Source organism: Pyxicephalus adspersus, chromosome 3, assembly GCF_032062135.1.
Source record: "Pyxicephalus adspersus chromosome 3, UCB_Pads_2.0, whole genome shotgun sequence".
NCBI lineage: Eukaryota > Metazoa > Chordata > Amphibia > Anura > Pyxicephalidae > Pyxicephalus > Pyxicephalus adspersus.
In genome coordinates this window covers 27,149,726-27,170,294 of record NC_092860.1, presented here as the reverse complement: position 1 = coordinate 27,170,294, position 20,569 = coordinate 27,149,726, and the positions used below count along the sequence as shown (strand labels likewise).

The window sequence follows — 20,569 nt, the reverse complement described above, 5'->3', positions numbered from 1 at the left end:
ATAAATGACTCCAAGTGCTTTGTTTTGCTTTTTAAGAATGACACATGGGGTTCTATTTATAAAACAGGGAATCTGACGTTCCCTGGTGGGAATCTTCCAGGTTCATGTGTTTCAATGGCAAAAATTCCCATTCCCACCTAGGATTTTTGGAGGGAATGTCAGATTCCCTGTTTTAAAAATAGAACCCCATGTGTCATTCTTCAAAAAAACAAAACAAATCACTTGGTGTCATTTATTAAGCAGAGAATAGGATATTCACACTATTTTTTAAAAAATGAAAGGAAGCTCAAAATGTCATCACTTTGTATATGATGTGTTATTGCTTTGTTGTTTATTTTATTCTTTCAAGATATCTTTCAATAAAATGTTTGTGAAAGAGAGGATCCTCAGTTTTCTGCATAACATGGTTTTAAGGGGAACACCACTTTCAGTATTAAAAGCTGTGATTCCCTCTGTGGTGATCGGCATGATTTGATCAACACTTTTCTAACAATTTATAAAAAAAAAATAGAAAACAAAGTGGTAAGTGTTTTAGTGCAATATAATACTTTGGTAGCTGATCAATAGAAGTTAGAACATCAGATGAAAAAGAGTAACAAAGGAGAAGGACAGAGGGATTTGTTTCTAGATCCTACATATAGGAATGGATTTAGTTGGGATGTATTTGGGATCTAGGGGTTAATGTGCATGGAGAAGGCAGGGTGCCCTCCACTCTCCCTCTGCTGGTACATTCCTCAGCCTGTACTTGCATGCAAGGAGACCAGTCACCTCCCTTATAACTATTTTAATCATTTGGGAAGGAGAGGAGAGTTTAGGGAGAGGAGGGGGAGAGGAGAGGATGGGCTTCTCTAATACATTATGGGCTGAGCTGTCCAATGATAGGGATTGAGGGAGTACAGTGAGCCTCCTCCTCCTCCCTGTACAGTAATGTGGAGCTTTGCTCTCCTGTACACAAGTTCTCTGCCTCTGTCCTGTCTGTTCCCCTCTCCCATCTCTTCCTAATATAAACTTTCCCAACTTGGCCAAGTGAAGCGGTGCTGACCATGGCGGACACAACCTTGCAGATAGTGGAGCAGCCCACCATTATTCCTGACACCCCACCAGGAGAAACCTCAGACTCTGAACCCATCAAAGCTGATCAGATCAATGGGGTTCTGGTGCTGAGCTTGCTGGACAAGATCATAGGAGCTGTGGACCAGATACAGCTGACCCAGAACCAGCTGGAGGCCAGGCAGCAGGAGATGGACAGTGCAGTGAGCAGCATTCAGGGGGAGCTGGCAAAGTTGACCAAGTCCCATGCCACCACCAGCAACACGGCTGGCAAACTTCTGGAGAAGGTGAGAAAGGTGAGCGTCAATGTGAAGACTGTGAGACACAACCTGGAGAGGCAACAAGCTCAGATCAAGAAGCTGGAGAGCAATGAGTCCGAACTACTAAGAAGGAGGAACTTTAAAGTCATGATTTACCAGGTGAGAGATGTCTGGACACCTGTGCCTGTTGTCAACCATAACTTCCATTCTTCTACTCATTCCTTATCCATTTTAATAAATCCCATACCTTTGTCTGCAAAAATTGCATGCACCACAGATAGTTTATTTGTTGGCATCAGTCCAATCCCTTTAGGAGTTATTGGTTCCATGGAACACGAAATATACTAATATGGAAAATGATGGTTGAGTCATCGATAGCACCCCAGATCCGAGGAGCAATTTATGATCCATCTCATCAAGTTTATCTTACATTTGATCTTACATAATACATGGAAAATAATATTTGTTAGATGTGATCAAAATATTGGTCAAACAGATCAATAATTGAGTGATCATCACTGTCTACCTGTTGCAATACTAGGTGTGCAAACATCTATACTTCCACCTTTATAAAGGTAACCAATACACTGCTACTTGTACTCCACTTTTACATTGTTACCAAGCTTGTACTGGTCCCTGTATCACATATGTGAATACCTGTCACCCATATTACACATCACCATCATCAGTGCCTTCCAACACTTACATATCCTCAATATTACCAAATGTTCCACCGTTTGTATTATTGCCTTCATCTGATGTTTCAGTACTTTCGACCTATTATATTTGTTCAACTTTACTAAAAATTCTGGTATTTACACCATTGCCTTCATCTGGTGTTTCTGTACCATCCACCTCTTATTGGCATATTGGCATATTGCCATTTTATAAAAGTGTTCTGAAATTTGCTAGTACATTTCACTTGTATGAACTATCCCCACTCTTACTATATAAAATATAGCTATGATCTGCACTACTTCTACTTAGTATACCCCCAATATTAGACCCCCTTCACACCTGCCAAGTACATTGCATTACTGCAGTCACATTTATTTTGAATGGGCTGTCAGTACACCACTATGTAAAAAAGTACATTTTGTTTTTTCATCTAAGGACACACAGGGGGTTCCCCTCTTTGCAATGCAGTGATCTAAAAAGGGATTTTGCAAGGTGCTTTGCAGTAACAGCACAAAGGTATGAATCCAAGGTATATTTGTATGGGGAAATAACAGAGGTTGTCACTGATTACCTTTTTTTATAAATGCAAATTAAATGACTGTCTTTGGCTTCAGTACACTGACCTAAATGTTGCATGTACATGTAGGACTCCTTTTGGGATTTTGGGTGTAATTGCACCAAATGAGCTATTTAAACTGCTATACATCGCTTTAATGTTGCTGGATTTAAGGAATGCTTTCTTCTTTCACATCCAACAACTTGCATCTTTGTAAGTTCATCAGGAAAAGTTTCCTGGCACGAATGCCTCTTCCACACCCTTCACCCTTTAAATGCTGAAAGAGCCTTAGGCACACTGAAGAACAGCGAAGCAGCATCTTATTATGCACAAAGCATACATTACAACTATTAGCCCGTTATGAAAGACTTTATTACATTTATAATAGATTATTGTCACATGTACTAGATATGTACCACTGCCTCTGGTATAGTAGTACCTCCTAGTATACTATGACCTATACTAACTCATCAATAACTTCATAATATAATATTAAGAAATATGGGTTAAGCATAAATATTGAGGGATATATTCATATCATAACCCCAAACCCCATTGTAAAATCTATACTACCCCTTGGGTGAGCAAACCCTTAGTGCCCCATAGCTACTTATGCTTTTACCATAGCACCAATCATAAATTACCTTGATTGTTGCTTTTATCATATCTTTTAGGAAGGTCTTTGTTTTATGTATTTTAGTATTTATTAGAAAGAATAGAAACAGGTTCTAGAGAACCTTGCTTGCTTAATGAATGTTAATGTTCTACAAATAACTAGGTCCAGTTTAATGTGTTTCTTGAACAATCAAATGTCATAGGAAGTAAATGGACAGATTTCCTTTAGAAAACGATGGTCTTATAAAAACAAACCATACTTTTATGGCCCATTAAACTAGATGTAAACCCTGAATCAAGGTACAAGTTGGGGCTCATAGACAGGCTTATTCTGACAATGGCATCCAGTTGCTAATGACAGCCAGATGGGGCACATCTATTTCCCCAAAATGTTCAATATTAGTGGAAAATCCACACTCCAAAGTGAAGTTCATATTTAAAACAAATTATTATGGTTTCTGCTGCATTGATTTGTCACTGCATTTAGTGAATGGGGTTAGATCAGCTGTAAAGTTCATGTTTGCAATTACTGTAAGAAGAGTTCTTAGAGAAACAAATTCTGCAGTATAACCAGACATCTATGTGTGCTTGAAACTATAACCCATAATGGACCAGTTATTACTGTGCTGACTCTCCTAATTAAATTCAAAGCAGTTTTTGAAATAGGTGAGAAGTGTCCCTATAATTACTTGTTCATTTTTTGAGGGTAGATTTCAAAAAATGACTTGATCCACTAGTAGGTTATTATTTAGACTTTAATTGTATGGAACATCCAACCTAGCCCATTTAATGTTAGCTAATTCACAAGAAATGTCATTGAACAATTACAGGATTAAAGGGTGTGGAAGACATATACTTCAATATCCTCTTCTGATGATCAGCATGGCCAAATCAGATGTAAGGATACATTATAAAATGATACTTTGTGAAAGACTGAAGATTTGCAATAATGCATATGGCTGTGTCAACCATGTTTGCTGTAGACTAGTCGGTACTTCTGGGTCTTGCATTTATAGTACAGTAGAGAGCACACTATACAGTTTGTCACTACGTCTCCCAGCTCACATTGCCATTTATATTAGTGTCATAGCAAAATGTCAACTATGAGTGGCATGAAGCATGTAGACTTTACAGCAATGTAGCTGCAACCAGTTCAGCATAGAAACCTGCACAAAGGATACAAAAATTAGTTTTTCTTATTGTCCCTATCTGTTGTATCAATCAAATACAGTTTGCTGTTACCGACTTTTACAATCAAGAACCTAACGCACCAGAATATTCTTTGTTTTTGGCTGTAGGCCAAGTTGTTTTTTGTGCTAATGCATGAGATTTTGTATGGTGTAAATGAGCTGGATAAATGTGTGAAAATGGCATCTGTGAAATTTTCAGTATTGCATGGCACAACAATGGATGTTGTATGTGTTGTGGCAAGCTGTAGTGCAAATTGGTGACTTCGTGGTTAACACACGCTATGTTGCCGTTTAACATGCCATTCCCTAAGGCAGCCTATTTGTGGGTTTGCTGCCAGCTAAACATGCTTTAGATTGCTCATGAGTCCTTTTCTTTAAATGCATCATATGGTTATGCACGACCTTCCCATGTCATGGTGCTTTACAATACAGGTGTGTGGCCATGCATTGGGGTTTCATTCAAAGTGTAACCTTAGTGTGGTGGAGTGCTGCACATACATGAGCAAAGGATGTTGTGTACATTATTGTATGTTGTGTTAAGACAACAGCAACATTCTCGCTACTTCATTGCAAAAGTGTAAATCTGGCCTAAAGCTTTGCCTATATTCTGCCTAGCCTGATTCCACATCTTTTAGCACAGGGAGAATTGAATTTTAGAATTTTAAATACCCATTTACACTTCCCGGCCAGTCCAAAGTTGTCCATACTGTAGCGCTCCCTATATCACCATTCTAAATATCATTGTTTTAAAAATTGGTGATTGACTAAGAATTAAATCATTACATTTTCCTGCATGCCGCTTGTTTCTTAAAAACAACAATCCATATTTTGGTCTCTTTGAACTTCTTATAAAAGTTTGCTGTACACATGCAGCATGATCAAACAAGAGAAGCTTGCTGCCCTGGGTATAAATTGCATGGGTACATTACAAATTAGCACATGGCTTTCAGTCTGATATGTCTGCGGTGAGAATTATTTGCTGGCTGTCAAGACATCTCTTAATTTACATGTTAAAAGTCAATGGTTGTACTAGCAAAAATCAACCAATCAAAATGTGATCAATACATTACCAGCGATTAAACCTGTCAGGCTAAGGACTGAGGGCCAGTGGGGAGTACTTATAACTATATGGACCAAAATATACCCCGATCCATCAACTTATTTACTAGTAGCGTAGAGGCTTTTTAACCTCCAAACTGAATGTTCTCTTTAAAAAAAGTGAAGGTTCTTTGACAATGTGAATATACATTTGGATTAACTACCCAATCTCCAACCCGGTACCCAAACCCTTCAACTCATTTACTTACATTACCTTTGATACTTTTGAAGCTTCAAGTTCAGTAAATCATCCATGGTGTTTATACTAAATAAGGGGTCAGTGACATGTGTATAGTATATACATCCTGCCTATAAGGATGATGGTACAGATGACTGGTATTGTATATAGCAATGCCTGGAGCTATGTATATATGAGAACCATGGTATATATTCTCTCCGAGCCATACTGAAGTATGTACAATAAATTACTCAGTAATGTGTGGAGTGCCATGACGCATACTATTAACGTCTTACCACAATGCTTATGTATTCTGCCCTGCCAAAACTATTTCTTATCCATTTAGGGAGTATTATTGTTGCTGTAACCAAGGAAAGGCTTTTTTAGCTTCCAAGCTGTTGGAGAGATAGCTATAGATAACACAGCCCGCTGCTCCTTATATCCTAGGTTTTAAAGATTTAAGATCTCAACAACTACAAATGCGTCCTTTGCTGCAGGAGTTTTTTATTGTCTGTTTGTTTCGTGAGATTGTTTCTTGCAGAACAGCATTTCATTTGTAAGGAAGAATAACTGGCATGTTTGGGTAAATAATCATCTGCAGACGGCATTGTGCACAGCAAACCCTGGCTCAACAGGAAATTATTTTACAATGTTGGCAACTATGGTAACATCATTGTTTAAAAAATATCTATACCCTATGTTCTGGGTGGGATTTCCCTTCCTTTGTTATGTTTGCTAATTGGTACCTTTTAGTATACTTAGTAGCTTTGTTATATATATTCAGAAAGGTCCCTCTCTTCATTCTCCTCCCAGTGTACTGGCAGCCTTGTCAGCTGAGTCACCTGCTGATTTTTTATATTTCTTTAAGACTTTATGAGTGAGAAGTTATTTTGTAGTTTCCACCTCTGTTTTAGTCCACTTTGGAATGTAGGGTGTGGCAATCCAATGTTCCCACTTCTCTCCTGTTTTCCATGGCAAATACAGCAGGGAGAGCGGCACCTCCTTTTAATTACCAGGCAGGTGTGCCAACCTCAGAACTAAAGAGTAAGGGGGGCCAAAGAAACAATTAGTCAACTGTTATTTAGGATTCCTAATCTACAGAACCCCTAGAGGTTAATTTTTACAATTTACGATGGGGAGGACACTGTGGGATGTCTACGGCTTAGAAAAGACTTTTTGTATACTGCTTATTCATAGAAATGATCAACAACAATAGTTTTCATTGACATCCCCTAACATTTACCAACACCCTCCTCCCCTCCAATAATAAACTTATATTCACTTTAAGCTCTGTGAACATGAACATGAACATGAACATGAACATTCACTTACCTGCCTTAACTCCTTTAATACATTTACACAGTAAGAAAAAGCAATTAAATACACCTAGGACCATTTTAGATCTTTAGTAAGCTTAGGCGTTCTTCCATTGGCTCAACTGTAGTGCCAAACTCTCTAAATCAAGTCAATATGGAATTTTTTGGACAGCATCCCAATATAGTTCCCAAACGCAACATGTTCTGGTTTGAAAATTTGCATTGCAGCTTACGGTACAGTCCTAAGTACACAGCAGCATTTTTGTTGTGTGCATGGTTTCACACTACAGGTCTGAAAAAGCCCTTACTAGTACACTGATGGTACACTGCAGGCAACAGAGCCTGTGTAGTAATGACAAAATAGGGATTCCCTCCATGTACATAAATAATTACAAATATTTTTAGAAACAAATGCGCTGATTTATTAAAGCTCTACAAGGCTGGAGAGGATACACTTTTATCAGTGAAGCTGGGTGTTCCAGCAAACCTGCAATGGATTCCCTAAAAGTCATTACCTATTTGTTAGCAAAGGTTTTATTTCTAGACCAGATCCATTCCAGGTTTGCTGGATCACCCAGCTTCACTGATGAAAGTTTATCCTCTCCAGCCTTGGAGAGCTTTAATAAATCAGGGCCAATGGGTTTGAAACTTCAACACAGATGGATGTGATTATTTAGATCAAGCTGATATTCTACATGTGTGTCCTAAATAAATTGTGTGCCACCTCCCCCATGTCCTATATTTTATGCTCTTTTGGCCAGGGTCATCTCTTCCTCCTGTGTCATTATTTGTATCTGTCTGTCATGTGCAACCCCTAATAAATGTACAATTATATAAATATAAAATATAATATGTATTATTATATAATTACAGTATAATAATAATAATGTTAAAAAGACTATACTGGAGTTTGGATCTTCATGGAAGTGTTAGGTCATAATCATCCTGTGAACAACATCATCTCTCTAAACTTTACAGCCTGAGGACAGACATTCCACTACACCATTGTCCCATCTCACAATAGTTCATGGCAATGTCTGCAGTATGTGTATAACTGCACATAAACAAAGCTTCAAAATCTTCGCTTGCTACCGATGAACCACACAGAACAGAGAGATATTTGCTGCTTTGTAATTTAACTCTGCATGTTTGTAAGGAGCTTTGCCAAAGGGATGAGTACATTCTGGTATTCTGTGACTCATTGCTGTAACGGTGGGTGTATCATCATTCCAATGAATGGGGCGTTCACAGGAGAAGTGGAATGGGGTGCAACAGTAGGAGCCATGTCTTCTCCAACTGTTATCCTTGTAAACATCTTCCGAAATGTATGAGGGTTCACCTGCAAAACATAACATTTCCTCTAAGCAATTGTGCAGGTTAACTAAATGTTAAATGTCATGCAATGCTAGTAAAAAGAACAATTATAAATAAAGAAGGAGAGGTTAGCATTGACAGCCTTGCAGCCTTTGAGTTCAGGGTACATTACTGTGTACCTGTTTCCATTATCCAGCTTGTGGTGAAACGTTCATCGGTTGTGCAGAGATAAAATTGATCTGACTGCTACAAAAATAAACTGTAGCACTTGGTATAGTTATGTCTGTTTGCTTATTATTGATCGGTATATGGTTCCTGGCTTGGGACTGATAGGAGGGGTTGGATTTTTACTGGTTAAAAGTGATTATAATGCCGGTAATCCCTTCTCTCCTTTGTTGGTCTCTTGACCCAAGGTAGGTGCATGGCTTCTAATTCATCAAAGAGCCAGTTTCCTACAATTAGTATGCTACAGGCTTTTTTTAAGCTGAGGTTTTCCACACTGGCTCTGATAAGCTCCATGAATGCTGCTGACAGTACTCATAGCACATATCAGCGCTGGTATGGCAGGAACTTGGAGCCTAGGCTGGCTGCCGTAACTGAGAATACAGGCATTGGGGATGCCTATTTTAAATACTAGTGTGATATTTGCCTAACCTGCAGTATAATGTAGATCAAGGCCATATTTATTATAAATTGATTGTAGACCTATAGTTAAAGTATCGAAGTATTGGGGTAAAAACAGTCACAGCACCATTGAGGCCTAAGAAGTTTAGGAGGCTCAGCTGAAATTTTCCTGAATCTTGGCACCATTGAGGCATCTTGCTCAAAGTTGAAGGCACCATCTCACATTATTTTGTATTTTTGATGTCCTTTAACCACCTCTGGAAACTTTGGTTAACCCATCACCAGATGGTGGAAATGGTGGTGGGGTACTGGAAGTCACAAGGCTCACCATAGTATAAGGAACATGCTTCTGTTTTCTCCTTCTCGGTGAGATTTCGATAAGTATACTGGAGGCTGTTTTTCCACTAACCAGCTTTATGTACCATAATAAATATTTTACCAGTTAATTGCTAAATAGTATCAGGATGAAATCCATGTGATGTGACTTTTCCTTACACTGAATCCAAATGATATGTAGACATTTTAGTATATTATTTTGAGTGGTAAATTTTGTCATGGGAGCCGTGATTCATAGAGAGGGCATGTAGTTCTTCACTATGAGAACAAAAGAAACATTCAGCTTTCCTATTTCATAGCATTTTATTTATATAGTCATAGCACGCACCACGTGTGTATGCAGCCACTGGTCACACAGTTGTCATTATGTGAAAAAAATACACTTCTCCTTTAACTCATATTGTTTGCTAATTAATAAGCCTTTTTTATTTAGAAAAAATCTTAAATTAGCTATTTCTGTGGTTTATAGTGAATTTACCACAGGGCAACCCAAGTTTTATTACATGGAAGGTAGCTGTAAAGTCCTGGTTGTTGTACCTGGTGCCCCATTCCTGCTCTTGAGGTTGTGTGAAAGAGTGAAGAAGGTTGCGGAAAAGGGTGAACAACACTCAAAGCATCATTTTTTATTATATTTACTTTTTTTGCCAAGCAGGTTCTGAATGTCCACTATTCCATCTAGCAAAACCTGTTCTTAATGTGACAGTCCAAACCATTTCTCTTACTTTTGGATGACGTTAAAAAGCGTTAGAACCCTTGCTCCATTGACTTTCTAAACTGCTGACAACACTTTTTTTAGACAGGAAGGAAGGTAAACTCCAAAACAGTAACAAGGAAAGAGGGAGGAATGAGAGTAAATCTCTCCAATGACCCCCCCCCCCCCCAAAAAAAAAATAACTAGCATGTATATCTTTTTTATTCTATCCAAAACCAAAAAACAAAGTTTTTCAGTCTCGTTAAAAGTTGAACAGAGACTGATGAGCAGGGCATATAGGGGTTAAATCGCTAAAGAAACATAGGCTGTTAACCTAGAAATGAGACTGCTCCCTTGCAAACGATATTTCACTTAGCTTAGTGAATGTGGGAGAAAATTGACAAAAATTGGCAAATATCGTGGAAATCAAATGATTTATTTAAAAAATATGTTTTTTTTGCTTGCACATGATAGGGTGGTTGAAGTCAGTGGAGCTTCACCTCTTTCACTAAACTAAGTGAAATATCCTTTGCAATGGGATCATTCACATTGTTATAATACCATCCTATGATTTCTTGAGTGAATCAACCCGTGGATCAGTGAGCAGCATTGTAAGAAGCAGAGGCTGCATATGTAACAGATAATGATATAGTATGTTCCATGTATTTAACTACAAACTATACATAATGGCAACATAATACAAGATTAAATATAAACTGATACAAATAATTACTCAAAGTGGTTTTTTTAAATGTGCATAAAAAATGTTCTTGTACTTTTTTTAAAAACTATTATTAAAGTGAAGAGCCATATAAACACATGTAAAAAAAATTTGTCTATTAAATCCAGTCCATAAATATTCAATATATAATAATGTTTTATGGTGCTGTTAGTAATAAAGTAACAGGATTTGTTTATATGTCTTGGGGAAAGAAAACTTCTGTAGTTTGTTATAAATGTCTTGTTACTTCAAACATGAGACACTTTGTTCTAGTTTATAATAGAGTATTGTTTTTAGAGCATGTTGAGGCAGCAGAGGGTAGACAGACATCTCCATTTTTAGACTAATTTGGATGTTGTTGGTAGAAGTGAAGCAGTGTCAGTTTAGCGATAACAAATGTTTATTTTTGATTCATTAGATCATGGTTTCCATGCTGAAATCTGCTAATGCAAGCATGATTAGTGTACAGATGTACCATATTATAGGGCAGCCCAATTAAAAATGTGTTCATGTACTTTTTAGGTTGATTGCAAGTTTCTGGTGGCTTTTTGAAATTTTTAGGACAAAAATTTGGTGGTTAAAAAATGTCTCACCTTGTTTCCAGGGCTGTTCCATGTGGACTTACTGCTCTATCCAGCTCTGCCTTTCTTTTTGATCAGGATAGGAAGTGAACATGTGAATATGGGACTTACAAAGTCTGCAGCCCTGAGATATTTTCACCAAAGTTTCCACCTATATCAACAATTCTAAACAATTGGATAAAACTAAGGGCTTCTAAATAGAGTCTGCAAAGTAATGGAGCCAAAAGAGTAAAAGAAAAAAAAAGGCTTTATATAAAAAATAAAAAAAAAAGTTCAAATTTGCCATTTTGCCATTCATCCGTAGTATTTAATTCAACAACACCAGGCATTCAACTATTAACTAAACATTGTAATGGTGCAACACAAATTATGCATTAAAATAAACTAAATCTGCTTTTTTTATCCATTTTAGTGTTTTTGATAAAATATATTTTTTTTGAGACGCATTTTGCAGTGTCTCATGGAGGTCTGCAGTTTGAACTTCTTCCAAAGTATTCAAACCTCTTCTGCAAAGAGTTTGTGGTAGAAAATGGCATCTAGGCATGGTTAACCATGTGGCTAGCAAAAGCCTTTTTGAACTTAGGGTGCTGTATTTCCTGTGGAATTATTTTCTTTTTAATTCACCCAGGCTACGACTAATGTTAACCACAGGTTAAATGTCAAAGTAAATGTCTTCAGCCAGTTTAGTATATCTATGGTAATTTATGGGAACATTCTTTATCTTCTGTTTTCTGTAAAAGTGATTACAAATCAGCACTGCAAACATTACACAAATGTGAGAATAGTAACAGCTTTTGAAAGCAACACATGCCAAAGTCTCAGTTACTTTTAGTAAAGGAACATAGCGTAGTCTCCATGGGCACCCGCCATTTAACAGGTGCCAGATGCTGTTGCAGCCGAGGGCAGAGAACCAAACGGGTTGTGTTTTCTTCTTGTCATATTTATGTTCTTGTTTCAAAAGGGTGACATCTGAGCTTGACATATTTATACTTGCATGTTCCTTAGAATTTGTTAAGCAGATATTACTATATTATGTTTTCAGAGCAAATGATGGTCAGAAATGCAATAAAACAGACAACCAGCTGTTTTTGATTGTCCAGCTTTGGACTGATAAAGCAGTGTGAATATTTGGGCATACATTCCAGAAAGTTGGACCCTCGGTGACAGAATTCTTTTTGCCTTCCTCACAGATGCCACTGTTGTATACACAACCTAATGAGGGAAGCGTGCATTGGTGGACTCCTAATTTACTTACCTGAAACCAGTATTGGGGACCTTTCACGGCTAGAGTGTAAAGCAATAGTTTTGTGCCTTTCTCAACACTTTTATCTTAAGGAACCCTTGAAATCATGTTCATGTCTTGGGAACCACTGCTAAAGCCAATTTATTAGGGGTCAATTAAAAAAAAGTCACCTAAGCTGGTGGCCGTTGGAAATAATGCTGGCTAGAACAACACGTTTTTAGACACCTAAAACATCATTAAAGTGATACAGCTGGCTCTATAGGGTGGTCTTTACACCAGAGCTATGTAGGCATCATCAAATATGCAGTCAATCAGAAATTCGAAATTCAAAGAATTTCCAGACTTTTGTTGAGAATAGCTGCTCTATAATTTCAAGCCCAAACTAAGTGTCAACTAAAAGTGGACTGGCTGACCTGGAGCCTATGGTATATTATTGGGAACAAAGACAAGTAGGGTTATGTAGTTGAAGACTTGTACCCTCATCCTTTCCAGACTGCCTCCTTTACACCCTAGCAACACTTAGAATGCATATCAGAAGCCCCTGCATAGCCTTCTTTAAAAGACAAGTACATATATTATAAAGCCCAATTGTGCCTGCTTAACACTCCACTGGATTTAGAACTAGTACTAAAAGTCTTGCACTACATTTTATCAATGGGCTGTTAAGTGTGGTGTGTAGTGTGGAGTATAACCGTGGTGTAAAGTGGAGAATAATATAGGCTTTCAATTATAAACTCTCCCCTTTGTGTAGTCAGATGATCCTACAGAGCTACGAAAGGTCTGGCCTGGTGTGAATCAGAGGGGCGTGTTCTCTATGATCCTTTATGTGCCTTTACAGGTCAGCTAATCTAGTAGAGGGGATGAACAAGGAAGTGTAAGCAATGCTTTGCATGTCTTACTGTAAATCAGGGGTCAGCAAACTCCAGCCTTTAGGCCAGTAACGGCGTAGCTGGTAGTTCGTTCTGGCCTAACACTCCTTAGCCGATCCAACCCGCGGAAGAAATATACCAACCCGCGGCTCCGGAGCTGCGGGTTGCTGGGGGATCGGCCAGGGGGTATTAGGAACTACCGGAGCCAGAGCCACTGGAGCTCTGGAGCCGCCAGTGCTCCGGTGCGGCCCCCTTGCAGTTGCTCCCCTATTTACCGCGGCTGGCGTTGATACTTCCACCGCCGTGGTAAATAGGGAAAGCTCCCTGGGTGTAAATCCTTCTCCGCAATGGAGGACTTTCACTTCAGGGGGCGTTCCCTGGTGGTGGGCGGAGCCATTAGGACGGGGCAGGGGCAGGGTCTCCAAGATGTTTAAGAGTGACACAACTGTGGTCCCCATTTCCACTGGTTTAATCCAATATATGTGTTAAAGGAAAGTTTTTTTAATCAATATCTAAATAGTTGAATACACTCCATCTATGTGCTTTCAATACAATTCTGCCTAATCTATAAGGAGCCATATATGTTTATTTTATTATTCAAAAAATAGGGACTTTAGGAGACTAAAAAACAATTTTTCAATTAAGTAAAACATTTATTAATTAACATACCACATCAATTGTACATACACAATAAAATCATTTAAAATCATATACATAAATCTCTCTGTATTCTTAAATGATCTTTGTTCAGTCCTCAACGTGTTTTGTGGAAACGGTCCACTTCATCAGGAGGAAAACGATAGGGGAGAATTTAAGGTAGAATGGTCAGTTCCATGACTGTGTGATCGCCTCAGGTATTGGGTGCGGGGTCCAAAAGGAAAAGTGGCAGCTATGCAGGATCTTTTTTTTGCAATTTACCTAAAACAAGCAAATTCAACTATTTTAACCATTTAGATGAATACACCAGAAATATATTAGCCATTTATCTAAACATCCTCTGAAGAAAATTCAATTGGATATGAACGCTGCTAGTCCTATGTCCCTCCAAGCCTGCAATGGAGCTGGCAGGGAAAGTTTGCTAATCCAATATATAGTTACACATTAAATGTGTGTAGGGGTTGTAGTCTTGCTTTATGATTGCAATTGTCTCCTGGCAAACATGTAGAAAGTTGTTGTTGTTCTTTAGTATAAAAGGCCAGCACTCTTGTCATGCCACAGATAGTGTCCCATTACAGGATGATACATGAGTTGTCTATGAGCAGGGTGTATGTCGGGTTAGGCTGGAGGTGCTGGTCAGTGTGTGGGTGGAGTGGGTGAGAAATATCATATCTGAGTACCCGTCTCTGACTATTCCTGCGTGGGCAGTTCATATGAGAGGCTGTGTGCTTCATCTCCGTGTGTGGGTGGAATGCTTCACATAATTCTGATCTTTGCAGTACCAATGGTTTTATGTTTGTATTAGAAACACTTAAGAATTAGACTCTTGGTGGGTTCAACATTTTTTTAGGTGTACAATTTTAGTCTAGGGACTACTAGTCAAAAAGGCATTTTTTAGCAAGTGAAGACTATTTCCAGTAGAAAAGTTAGATGTAAAAAAAATTGGATGCATAAGGAGATTTAAAAAATCTGATGAGATATCTAAGATTCTTGGACCTGTAACCGAGCCACAGGTTTGAAGGATAAAAACATCAAGAACTATTTGGTCTTGAACATTAGTGTGTTGCTGTCAGAAGAATAGTTGGTAAATGACTCATTCTTTGTCTGCGATTGATGTAGTACGATTCACTCTGAGACTTTTCAGTGGCTTCCATGCCTTTCCATTTTTACTCACTTATAGGAGCAGAGCAGATAGATACATTCCAACATATTGACTGTCATTGTTAACTGTGGGAACCAAAAAAAGCAAAGAATAATTATATGGCTAAAAGTAACAATTATATGGCAAATACCTTAAAAACAGAGCATATAGTGTCATATTTAGGAAGGCCTCTAGCCTTTCATTAAAGTAGGAGAAAAAGACATCTATCACAATTTTACAATTCTCAACTCAAAAATATCACTGCTGCTAAAGCTTCTTTGCTTCCTGGTTACCAAAAATATATATATATATATTTTTAATTTTTATGTGATCACAAATATTTTGTCACAGAATGCATTCCTGGACCTGTTCTTCTATATTGACTATATTGCACGTCCTAGGTCCCTGAACTTTATGTCCTAGGCCTAAATATGTAACCCACTGAGTTCAAAATCATTAAGAGCTTAGAGAAAAGGTAGGTGCTTACTGATCAGCCATGGGGAGGCCATTATTGTGGAAAGAGGAAATCGCTGAGTTTTAGAGGTCAGTAGCCAAACCACCTCCTGAAATGGAATAATTAGGAGGTGTCATAGGGCTTAAACTAGTACACTTAAAATTATTGCATCTGCTTGCTGCAGATATTGGAGATGTAACATAATTCATGAACAAACAGTTTGGAGATGTTAATAATGGTGAATCCAGAAGTCAGGGTATAAATTAACTGTACAATTTTCAATCATTCAAGGAAGACTAAAACCACATCTGCATCATCCAGTCATGTCCTGCATTGAACTGTCATGTTCTGAAGATTATACTGGGAGATCACAGTTCTTCCTGTGTAACCGGTGGCCCTCCCCTGTCAGCTGTGGATCACAATAATACTGGCTTTCATTCACTCCTTTAACTCATTAGTGGTGTTTATATTCAAGATATTACTAGTGTAATCTCTGATATTAGTCTTTTTTAGTGTAATGATTATTATTGATTTTACCACAGTCCGCGTCCTAATATTTTACCACTATTTGACAAAAACTAAAAATGTGTGATTATGCCTAAAACAGAAATTTACATTATATTTTCAAAAATGACAAGTCTGAATTAAACTGTTTCTGTAAGGAGAGAAAATCAAGTGCTCATCTGTGCCCCACTTTATTTTCCATTTTGAGATCACAAATGCTGGTTAATCTCGTGTTAAGAATGTAGTGGTTACATCCATGAGTGTCCTCAGTTCATCCTAGATCAAATAGGCCAACTCCTAAACTGCCACGAAGCCGGAGTATGAATAGTGGCCGAGCCCCGTGTCAAAGAAGTGTCCTGCTCTGGGAGTTCTGTTAATGCCTGGTTCCCGCAGGCTGGAGGAATTCAGGAATCCTGCATGTCTGAAATGTGAATCACTAGGCTAAATATGGCTTGAAGCTTCTGCCAAGTTAACACCAGTGTAGTGTCTGCTTACCATCCACAGAGCCGAGTGAGGAAAAAGAACAGGATAGCAGTCCTGAAATCATTCTATGGAAACATAAAGGGAGCTAAGATAGTATACTTCTACCCAATCCTGACCCACAGGTGTCCAATAATATATAGGTAGTGAGAAATATATGCATGTAATATATGCAGAAGAGGGGGGCAAAATAAACTAATATCCTACAGATGTGCTTGCCCAATTGTTTAAGTGTTGTGTTGTGCTGTGTTGTTAAAAGCAGGACTGAACCCCAAAAAAGAAAAAAAAATCACCAGTATCAGGGAAATGCAAAGTCTCTTGTGCCAAAAACTATGCAATGCAGTGCGGAGCCTGGCTGTATTCCAGGCAGTGCTGAGAATAGACTTGGATACCAAGGACAATGTAACTCTTACCGATGGGTTACATCATCAGTGGCTGCCCAGTGACCATAGATGATCTTCAAAGACTTGGTGGTCAAGATGGTGGCTTCGGGGGATGAAGCAATGACAAGTTCCTGCACCTATCTTAACTGCATTGTGCTTATAAAAAGATAAGTGTGTGTCATAGTCGGCAAGTATACATACCATATTGGCAAAAGCTCATCCCACCAATGAAAATATGGTTTATATTTAGGGAAGGAAGCATGTATTTGTTTTCAAAACTTCTTTGTAAAATCCATATTGATATACTGTATCTAGTGCATGTTACATCTTTGGTTTATTGTACACTTTTGCCCAACTTAAAGTTGCCCATTACTATTGTAATCCACTATGGTAAAGCTGATGGTTTGGTTTAACAGCTTCTGATAAAAACCTCAGCAAGCTACAGCTAGGTTAGCAGCATAGTGCCAATTCTAAAAACTGACCTTTCTGAGGAGCAAGGGGTGAGAGGGAGTAAATAGACAAATGCCTACCCATTTTAGCATAAAAAGACCACTGGACTAGATGGGTGAATGGTACACTGTACATTAAATAGGGGTTGCAAATGACAGACGAATACAAACACAGGAGTAGAGGACCCTGCCCCGAAGAGCTTACAATCTAGTAGAATATCTACAGTATATAGATGGACATTCATATGTTATGTTTTGCAGATATATAATTTTATAATAGTGCTGCACTAGGATAGTCTACTCATTCTTATCATTTCTTCATTGCCGAATTGCATAGACTGCTCAAAGTTTCTTATACGTAATCAGTCACAGGGCAATAATCTACTCCTTTCCAATTATTCCTATGTTTTCATTTTTGGAAATATCCTTAAAAGTATGTTTAAAATAAAAGTGTGTTTTGTGAGTAAAATCCATTCATAATACGTAAAAGCATGATGTAAGCTGGATAAACCTCTGAAGCTAGAATTAATGGTCTTTTGTAGCATACGAGGGCAGGCATGAAGTTTACATTTTGCAGAAGGCTGTTTTTGGATTTGTTATGGTAACCGTCACTGTGGAAGACGTGGGATTATTCCAGTGAGTCACTGCACTGGGATTGATGGTGGTTAGGCATGAAATGCAGTACGTTCCCAAATTCTGTGCCCTCACTAAGAAAGGCAATCTAATGACAGCCACATTCCTGCTGAAGTCTGTATTAGGGCCAGGTTACATATGCAGTATAGTCAGTACCGATTGTCGGTGTACTGGAGCTGACCAGCCAGAAAAGTATGAGATTATAATAAGTACATAAATTTTAATATTGGACATGATGCAGGAAAGGTCATTTGAACTTTTTATTACACATTAGCTGAAAATCTTTTTCCACATAATTAAAGCTATGTACATATACAAGATATTTGTTGCCTAACATGAATAAACGTGAATATCTTGAGCAAAAATTTTGCATGTGTATAGTGGTCCCTTCAGATAATATTCAAGACAAACATGAACATTCTGCGTGCCCTTGCTTGCTACCCCCACCCCCTTCATAGAACAAAACACTGATGTGCGCACAGTGTCCCTTCATTCCTCTCACTGGAAATGATCATAACAGATCTTTTCCAGCGACGATACTCTGATTTAAGAAAATGTATTCACTTTCTAATAATCTAAATACTAGCTGCAGCAAAATATTGATGGAAAACTATACCGGTTAGTATTACAGGTGTATACTATATGCAATTTTGAGGGCCTAAAAATGTGTGCCAGGTGGATATGCTCTTTTGATTCACTAAAATATAACAATTAATAAAATAAGTTTGTATTTCCCCTTTAGTGTTAATGTAAAAAGAAATCTGATTTTGGAGCATATCAGCTATACAAATACTTCATTTGTCACTGTATTGGCTTTCAAACACAAAGTCTAAGCAAAACTAAACCCAGAAAACAAAAAGAAGGAAAACATGTAAAATCTCTTTTGCCTACAAACTTTTCCCCAGTTCTTTGTGTCTTTTTGTTCTTTTACTTACACTATATGGAACACGTGCCATCCAGTGTAAAGACCAGTTCGACTTGTGGCAACTTCGAGAATAGACCCAGATGCCAGAGACAATGTACTCCTGCACACATCATCATTGGCCAGACAATGGCAAAGGGATTGCAGTGGAACGGCTTCAGAGGATGTTGTGGTGATGGGTTCACTGCAGAAAAAGTGAAGTGTGTGTCATTATTGGTACCTATGCTACCTATGCCTATTATGGCAAAATGTTACCACTCGCAGCTTCTCTGTTTAGCAGCTTACAGCATCCCCAGCCTCGCTTTAGTCATATGAACACTGTCCATTTCTGCCTCCCTGGCACACTGTGCACAGCTGGAGGGGATTAGAGAGTATGTCCTGAAATCAGTGAGCACATTAGTTCCTGGTCATGATCGTGTTCTACAGTTGGCTTCTAGTCCTATTTAAATCGTACCTAAACTCAAAATTTTAACTTTACATAAACAGATAGACAACCCTTTTGTTTAAAGTAAAAACTCTGGGCAACACCCTTATTTGAAAAAAAAAATCGGGTGCAGTCCCCCCCTTAATTCTCGATCGCCTAGGTGATCAAGAATGAATAGGAGCACATAGCCTCTCAGGATACCTATGTCACGCATCCCAGAAGGCTCTTTGGCTGCTCCTTCTGCACATGCCTGAGCATCTTGGGCATGCGCAGAACGAGCCCTTTCATCAATAGGGAGAAAAATTGCCGATCACGCATGTGCTGTGAGATCAGCAAGTTTTTTCCCAATCTACGTCACCTGATCTCACGCCTGAACAACGCAAGATCCGGTGACGTACAAAGAAGAAGGCAGAAGAAGAGAGGAGAAAATGGCGGCACCTGGCAGGTCGAAGAGGGATACCGAGGCGACGTAGGACCCGATGGAAGAAACCTTCCGACGGACAAACTGCGGGGTTGAAGGTAAGTGTGATTTTTTTGTTTTGTTTAAGCTTTTCCTGGATCCTCAGTATTTGTATCCGCTACTCAGCTCTGCTTCTTTAGGGATATTTTGCCACTTGTGTTCATGATGCCCGTTTTACAGCTTGTGGTCCTTTTACCAACAGCGACTTGGGGCAGGTTCCTGTCTGACTTGCCACGGCGCCTGCCTTTGTAATTATTTCTCTATTCTGACTGTTCCTATCTGATTAGCCATTCCCACGCTGAAGCCATCATCTAATCCCTGTCACTCCTGGTGGGATAAGCCTTGAGGCCGTGTCCCGGTGACCTCCTTGCTACAAGGTAGTCCTGGGGCCACTAGCGACACTAGCCCATCACTCTTAGTAAGGTGTTCTGGTGAAGACCAGGAGGCACTTAGACACTGCAACCAAAGTAATCCCATGTCACCTGCCAGGGGGTGAACGTTAACACAAAAAATCATACCAAAGCAACACTAAAAAAAGAGAATACTATATTATCTGCAGGCATACCAAAGGCATATAGCATTACATGTATATCACTTGTGTAGTCTTAGCAATCTGTTCATTCCTACAGGCTTTACAAATACTGTATCTGGCAGATTGGAGAATGTTATATGTTTGTAGGCCTCACAACAGTCATTCCTCATTACCCTGGCTGAAACTTTTTTGTTCAATATGTATTTTGAA

General features: G+C 38.7%; 1 protein-coding gene across 1 annotated transcript in view; it reads left to right on the top strand.

Moving 5' to 3' along the window:
- The first annotated feature begins 931 nt into the window (after positions 1 to 931).
- CAVIN1 (caveolae associated protein 1) overlaps positions 932 to 20,569 on the top strand; it is a 33,420-nt gene continuing 13,782 nt past the window's right edge. The window contains exon 1 of the mRNA XM_072404049.1: positions 932 to 1,469. Coding sequence (XP_072260150.1) covers positions 1,044 to 1,469 — 426 coding nt within the window. The 5' untranslated portion in view covers positions 932 to 1,043. The remainder of the gene's footprint in view (positions 1,470 to 20,569) is intronic.